Source organism: Acyrthosiphon pisum, unplaced genomic scaffold (genome assembly GCF_005508785.2).
Source record: "Acyrthosiphon pisum isolate AL4f unplaced genomic scaffold, pea_aphid_22Mar2018_4r6ur Scaffold_20922;HRSCAF=22543, whole genome shotgun sequence".
NCBI classification, from domain to species: Eukaryota; Metazoa; Arthropoda; class Insecta; order Hemiptera; family Aphididae; genus Acyrthosiphon; species Acyrthosiphon pisum.
Genome location: NW_021770332.1, coordinates 928 through 9,142, shown reverse-complemented (window position 1 = coordinate 9,142; position 8,215 = coordinate 928). Strand labels below are relative to the sequence as shown.

The 8,215-nt window shown below is 28.6% G+C and overlaps 1 protein-coding gene across 1 annotated transcript; it reads right to left on the bottom strand.

Moving 5' to 3' along the window:
* Positions 1-6,641: 6,641 nt before the first annotated feature.
* Positions 6,642-7,157, bottom strand: LOC115034731 (the record flags this gene model as incomplete). Its single annotated transcript, XM_029492131.1, has 1 exon — positions 6,642-7,157. A coding segment is annotated over one exon (516 nt), but the record flags the coding sequence as incomplete, so codon positions are not given.
* Between the last annotated feature and the right edge of the window lie 1,058 nt (positions 7,158-8,215).

The following is an 8,215-nucleotide window of genomic DNA, read 5'->3' as shown; positions in this document are numbered from 1 at the left end:
TGCACAGTGTGTGGCGCCGAACCCACGTATTAGGTGTGGCAGCCGCCACACCTATTTTAAAGAGTGAGCGTACCCCCAAAATTGGTGGGTAATCGTAATCCTAAGTATAAAAATATATTGTACAAATATACAAATATAAGAAAGATGACTTCATTGTTTGTCGTAGCGTGCAGTGTGTACTGAGTGATAACATTAGAAATAGCCAATAACGAATTAATAGGTAATTTAATTAATAGTGTTAGAATAAATAAAAAAGGTGGGCAAGTGGATGTCGCTATGCTGTACAGTGGGTTACAAGTGGGTCATTCTATAATGGATGGTATTAAATTTGAATTCTATGATTTAATATCATTGTATAATAAAAACGATTCTGAGCGGAGACGGTATGTCAGTCTAGATATAAGACATATTGTATACTTAAATCTATGGTATTAAAAAAAAAAATTACCTATAATATCCACTATAATATACACAGGAATATCACAATATCCATTAGGTACTTATAACGCGTTATACATCAACAACAAACCGTGATACTATCCATAGGCGCAAATAGGGGGGGATTTAGGGGCTAAGCCCTCCCAAAAATGTCCAAATCCCCCCCAAACATTTCCTACATTTTGTCTTAAGCTTATTCAATATTATCAAAATAAGGCTTTAGCCCCCCCCCCCCCAAATCCCAAACGCTATTTGCGCCTATGATACTATCATAGATACATAATAGTATACTTTAGAAGTTTCAAGTACCCACGAATAATATTATACAATCAAAACAAAATATCTAAAATAGTTATTTTATGTTTTTTAATATATAAAAAAAAAATTAATTAAAATAATTTTGAACTTAAAATGACTATAAAAATAAACTGTGCTTATGTATTTTTTAGATTTTTTAGTAACAGAATTATCTACTTACGTGGATTCTTGTTTTAAATTTTCAACCCTTTGATATAAAAGTTGAACATTTTATGAATTTTTAGCTACAAAATGATTATTCAATTTTAAATTTGATAAATTTTGTCCAAATTCGATCTCCAAATGCTTATAAAAAAAAATTGTGCCTATGTATTTTTGATATTTTTCAACTGCTATTGTAACAATATATCAGGAGCCTTGTATTAAATTTTTACACTTTTTGGCCCAACAGATAAAACTTTATTGATAATTATAGAAAAAAAAACTAAAAAAACTGAAAACTGACCATGTCCGTAAACAGCTCAAAAAGAATCAAATTATTTTCAACATTTTATCGTGTATAGAAAATGCTAATATAAACATCGTGTGAAATTTTCAAGTATCTACAGTCATTCGTTTTTAAATTACAACAAAATAAGAAAATCGTTACCTACCTACGTAGAAAATCGAGTGAATATCAAATGTTGTAAATATATATGAATTTCAAACGCTCTTAAAAATTTAATTTGACTTTCTTGTAGACATTTTTTTTTGGAAATGGTAGACAAACTTATGAGGAATATTGTATTACATTTTCAAATATTACATTTAAAAAGAAAATTTTTCATGAATTTCTAACTCAAAATAATTTGCAAATTTTCGTCATTTATACGTATTTTGTCAATATATGAAATGTAGATGCTTATAAAAAAATTGTGACCATGGATTTTTAATTTTTTTCATCTCCGATTGAAACAACATACTAGGAGCCTTCTATTATCTTTTAACCAACAAATAAGATTTTATTGATATTTATAGAATATAGATGCTTATAAAAAAATTGTGACCATGGATTTTTAATTTTTTTCATCTCCGATTGAAACAACATACTAGGAGCCTTCTATTATCTTTTAACCAACAAATAAGATTTTATTGATATTTATAGAAAAAAAAACTAATAAAGTAGAAACTGAAAAGTCTTTGAGACTTGTAATAATGACTCGTTATAGTTGTGGTCATGCATTTAGATACATTTAATAACTAAACAATATATATGCCTTAGATGATAATTAGGCAGGGGTATGATATTTTTTATAATATTACATAATTTTAACGAAATCATGATATTTTTCGCTATTTTTTACTAAAATATTGTGATGTTTCCATATGCTTTATTGAAATTATGATATTTTTAGTTATTTAATATCTTTGAAATATTATTAACAAGTCAAACAGGAGGAATAACTTGTGTTATATTAGGTATATTATAGGTATGATCATTTTTTCTAATTAAATTTAAAAATGTTATAAAAAGTTTCTAAAAAAATAATGTGTACCTATATAAATTAAAACAATTATAACCGGGCCTGTCCTACATTTTTATCCTGGGCACGCCTCTGTTTAACGTATATATTCACATTGATGAGTATATTTTTAGGTTTCAGCATAAATTCTACTTACGTATTTAACGAAAAAATGAGTAAATTATATATGAATTTATATTGCATTTAATTGTTGTATATTGGATATCGTTGTATTAGAATGCATGGCTACGTTGTGATATAGTTTGTGTATCTACTTTAAATATATAATAATTAATATATGTTTAAGTATTTATAGGTATTAAGGGTCCTGGTTGCAATTTTTCAAATTTTCCGCAATTATATAAAATTTGAAAATTAAATTTTATATTTTAGTTGCCACCTCAATTATAATACTTTCCCACTAATCTATTACCCGATACCTATTTAGTGGTGGGGGGGGGGGGGGTTGATAGGGTGTATTAAATCGATCGAAACACACTTTACAGGAAAAACACTCACGCCTTTTTTTTGTTAGATAGAGGAATATTTTTTACAGGGCGCATTGGACTTCGATTTTTGATTACGTTGCTAAAAACAAAAAATATATAAACTTTTATTAGGCTTTATAAGCTACACTAATATAATCTTTTAATACATAAACTTAAAAGTTGTAAAAATGGATTAAGTTCAAACTTGTAATATAAGATTTGGAAAAATAATTTTGAAAATCCAAGCCCAATGCGCCCTGCAATAAGTCTTTCTCTATCTAACAAAAAAAAAAATTAGAGGCAGGCCCCTTAAATAAAAAATCGATCGAGTCTATATGTATGCATGTATATGTACCTATGTATGTATGTATGTATGTATAAGTGTATGTGTACATGTGTGTATGTATGATATAGTCGATACAAATGTACATCAGTATATTGTATATTGTATATATTATATATTTTCTAAGTGTAAATAAAAGAGGAGGTAATGTATTTGAAGGGAAGGCGAAAAATATATGTCGGTTAGGTCGTGGTAGTTGCGAATAGCGATGTTTGACGAGTTTATGCGTGCTGCTGGTTGCCTATATTGGGTAATTAATACAAGTTTGAGCGATGCAATAGGTATGTACTTATAAAATTCAAGGGGGTGGTGCTCCAGGACCTATATATTTATGCTACTTCCACTTCCGACCAAACTTAGAAAAGAGGAATACAAACTAAATTTACTTTTCAAAATTAAAATCGTGCTACTGGAAGTATGTTTAATATTCTTTCGCTTATTAAGCTAAATGTATGGGAAAAAATGGTTGCTCCAGTCCCCTTTTTAATGACTTATTTATATTATTGTTGGTCGCCAATTAATATGAATAGTAAATACCTACCACACAAAATGAGTGAACTATTCTATAGCTAATAAAGATCATAATCTGTTCGAAAAGGCAGGCAGTAATATTAGCTTTGCTTTTAAATAATATCAATACTTTTTTTCAGTGTTCGGAACGTTCACTAAAAAAATGAACTCGTTCACGTTCACGTTCGTGTTCTTTCAAAAGAACGCGTTCACGTTCACGTTCTTTCAAAAAATGAACGCGTTCATTGGGTCGTTTATTTATTTTTTATGCATTTTTTTTATGAATCATTTACCTGCTGTAAAGGCTCAGTCAAACAGAGGGTGACTTTTTGTCCAGCAATAAAAAAATAAATCCGGACTTTTTGTACCCGGACTTTTCGTCCATCCTGGTTTATGGGTATACGCGGACCGCGGCGGGCAAACGGTCTTTGTATTATTTTACAGTGCCCGCGCGGGCAGCCCGCTTTCTGTTTGACCGAGCCTTTATTATAAAAGCCTATAAACATATACAACTCAAGTCAAAAATAAAAATACTATTTAGAATTATATAATATATTAATATATTTTATAAATATGGGTGACGGTGTAGCGCAAAATATTTGAAGTTAACAGTAGTTGTTGATTGCTGTGCAACTGCAACAACTGAGTGTGTACACGACTTTTTTAAAGCAATTAGAAGTACTTAACATTTTTAGATACATTTTTGTACCTAATATAACTTTTTGGTAGATGGGTGGGTAATATTAACTATTCTTGAACCACGAACTGAAAAATGTCAAACTGTCTCTGATTATACGCCTTATGCCTATGTAGGCATAGGTATACGAGGTTTTCAAAGAGTTAGGAAAGTAACTGTTAGGATAGATATAATTAATATTGATGAAGTGACTAAACAATTCGAAACGAGTCAAAATATTTTGAAAATTGTATCAAGTATGGAAAATTATAAAATAAACATATTATAGTGTACAATTCAAATGCCTACGGTGGTAATTCGTTCACGAATGAATTACAACAAATAAACAAAACAAGAAAATCGCTTCATGAGAAATCTATAATGAATATCCAACGTGGCAACGTTGTAAAAATTGAAACTATTGAAACGGTCGTAAACATTTTATTTGACTTTCCGTCACAGACTTTTTTTTTGATAAAAGTAGACAAACATATAATTATTTAGTATGAAGACCGCGCTCAATCGTAGGTACTTTATTGGTAATTTGATATAATATTATTATTCGAACCATATTATTTTATAACACGGCTGAATCAGGTTTTTTCTTATTTCCGAATTACTACAATTTATTATTATTACTGCAATCGTTGTTTTTGAATGTTGACGTAATATTGTACATATTATTAGGTATATTTTCATTTTGTATTTTGTATTTATTTTTTTGTCATGTATATTAGGTAAGTACCTATAGTTCGTTTGAATTCAAACTGCGTACGTAAGGCTAGTATTTTTGACAGAAAAAATATATTTATACGAAAAATAAATAATGGGCAGTACGGTTCTATAATTGTTACAATAATATTGTATGTTGTTAATCTGAAAACGACCTATTCATCCCCTATCGAAGGCTATCGTGGTGATTAATCGTTTCAGGATTCAAAATTAGGATAGCCACTGTAGTAAGTCAAATTATCAAAGCCAAGCACATTCGTTCACGTGTAATTATAAGTAAAGGAATTGATGAAATAATAAACATATGATATAAAATTAAAGAGTCTACGGTTATTCGTTTTTGAAGAATATACCTGCGCTGCTTGCTTGGAGTGACATAAATAATTGTTGTCTGTTACTCTGTTCTATCAAAAAATACAGTCAAAATATTATTTCTAGGTATTATCTGTCTTATAAACATTATCGTCGGTCGATAATCGTAGACATATTCGACCCACCAAAGTTATAATTTTTCTAAGATCGTTCAATACATAATAATATGTATACATTATAATATTATAGACGTGTGTGTATAAATGAATCTAGGAAAAAAAAATCCCCAAAGCTATACCTAACCGTAGGTACTGTTGGGTACAGCGGTCAAAAATAATAATTAACATTAATAGAAATATTAATAAAGATATAGAAAATTTGAATGATAATTATTATATATTATATGATATTGCTATGTAAATATTTATTTATTCGTTTATTACATTTAGTAATAAAAATTAAAAGTACAGAAGTTGAAAGATACTTATGTTTGGTGAAAAAACCTCTATAGTTAGAAGAAAATACATGTATTCCGGTCCCCTGGATAATTCGAAATATCTGTCGGTGGGACACTACAATTCGATTTTTTTTCCACGAACCTATATAATTCGAATTTCCTTAAACGCAATTATATGTAAGTTTATATGTATGTGCATTGTACATATAATAAAGATTTTGTACAATTTATTTGACGTAGGTAGGCTCATAATGAAACTAATAACAACGACGGTTAAATATTATCGTAGTTTATAATTAATGTTATCGTACCTTACCTACCTAGTCCAAATGTATGTACAATAAATAAATGTTAAAATAAATGTAATATACACATACAATTTTTTACCTCTCTTTGATTCGAATTAATTTGTTTTTCCTCGATTATATTCGAACACTCGGTAAATCGAAAACCTCTATAAATCGAATTTTTAACTCGGTCCCCTGAATTTCGAATTATCGAATGACTACAACTGTAATATAGGGTAAGGGTATTATGATTTATGATTAATAAATGTAAGTACTAAGTTGTAACACAGTAACACACAGTTTCAGTGGCGGCTCGTGGGTTTTTAATGTAGTAGTGGCGTAGTGCACATCCAAAAAAAATATAACATATAATATAATAATTATATAATATATATTATAAAGACTGTATAAAATAATTGTTTACACATTTTAGTTATTTACCAATTACCTTTAATTATTTTGTTTTATTTTAAAAACTGAAAACAAATAGGTACACGAATAATAAATAATAATATCGTCGATAGAAAACAAAAAGACGATTGTTGTTTTGAATTTACGATAATCTACACACGGAACGGTGCGGTCGCGGTTTTTAAATAACCGCCGACAATTAAATACAGTTTATTCAATTGGCATATTCATACGGGAAAAACGTTATGTAAGACGCAGCAGGCTTTTGTTATTTTGACTGCAACATTTGGGTCAACTGACATGCTCGTTTGAAATACTCGCCATTTTTGAGACAAAATTCCAAACGAACATTCTATGCATTGACGGGCCCTCGATAAACGATAGTTGAAAATCCTTCTGTTGTTGTTTGATGTTCTGCCTGGAAACGGTCGTAGCAAATTTTTGTGAAGTGCTGCAAAAGCTTCGTCGGCATCTAAAATAAACGGCTGTGGCACGCCATTATCGTCACCTGGTAAGCATTGATCTGGTGGAAAATTTACACTAACCGAGTACAACTTTTTACCGGATGTTGAAGTTTTCAACACATTACAGTCGCTTTCTTTCCCGCATAGAACCCGACATCGACGATTCGAATAATTTGAATCACAAATGGCAATAAGAATTAGGGGAAAAAAGTTTTTGTAGTTATAATACATTGAGCCACTGTTCTTGGGACATTCGAGCCTTATGTGTTTTCCATACACCTATAATTATATTATACAGTTTATTATAGGAGATGTGATAATGTGAAATTAACTGGTCAAAATTGTTCACTACGTTCATTTAAGTACACATTTTTAAAGTCATAAAGTACATTTTTTGGCTTTTGGACATTATTTATTCACTTTTTTACCAAAAAATATGGTGAAGTAGTTTTTTTTTGCACATTAAAGTGTTAGGTTAGTTTATTTATAAAAATAATATTTAGTCAAGCATAAAATGTTATAATACCTACATTTTTTACAAGTGATTATTAATTTTAATAATATTAAATTATAAATTACAAAATTGTTTGTTCGTTATATTAAGTAGATACAAATAATTATAAGTTATTTAATTTGTTTTAAATTATTTTTGAGTCATAAATGTATAAGCTATTAAATCGTGAATTTTTTATCATATTACACAATTTAAAGTTTTAGATTCTGAGTGGAACGATGAATGTATTGATTTTACAATGATGTGTGTTTTTTTATTTTTTTTTATTTTTTTATATAATTTAGTGGCTAACTAAAATGTAATGGATCAATCATGGGCCACTAAATCGTATTTCACATCTCACTATAAATTCACTGAATACAAATACTTAGTACCTATCACTGCATAGTGATAGTTTCTTATGTATCGGTTAAATTGTTACTATTTAGTTTAATATAAATTATAAATTATAATACGTGAAAATGATGGGCATTTACTATTTGGTATATTACATTTTTTCAACAAAAATAATTCAACTTTTGTTAGCTCAATAGAACATTCCGGAATTAAAGATAATAAATTGGCAATTTTAAATTGTATTACTTTATAAATTTTTAATTTTTTTAAACAAATCATAAGAAAAACTGGCATGAAATCAGTAGAACATATAATATTTTAATGTTTTAAGTTATTTTGTTGGCTATAGATTTACTTTTATCGATTAATCTTCTAAAAATAAATTTATAAGTATCATTTTAGATTCTGAGTGGAACGATGAATGTATTGATTTTACAATGATGTGTGTTTTTTTTTTTATTTTTTTTTTAATTTTTTTTGTGTCTGT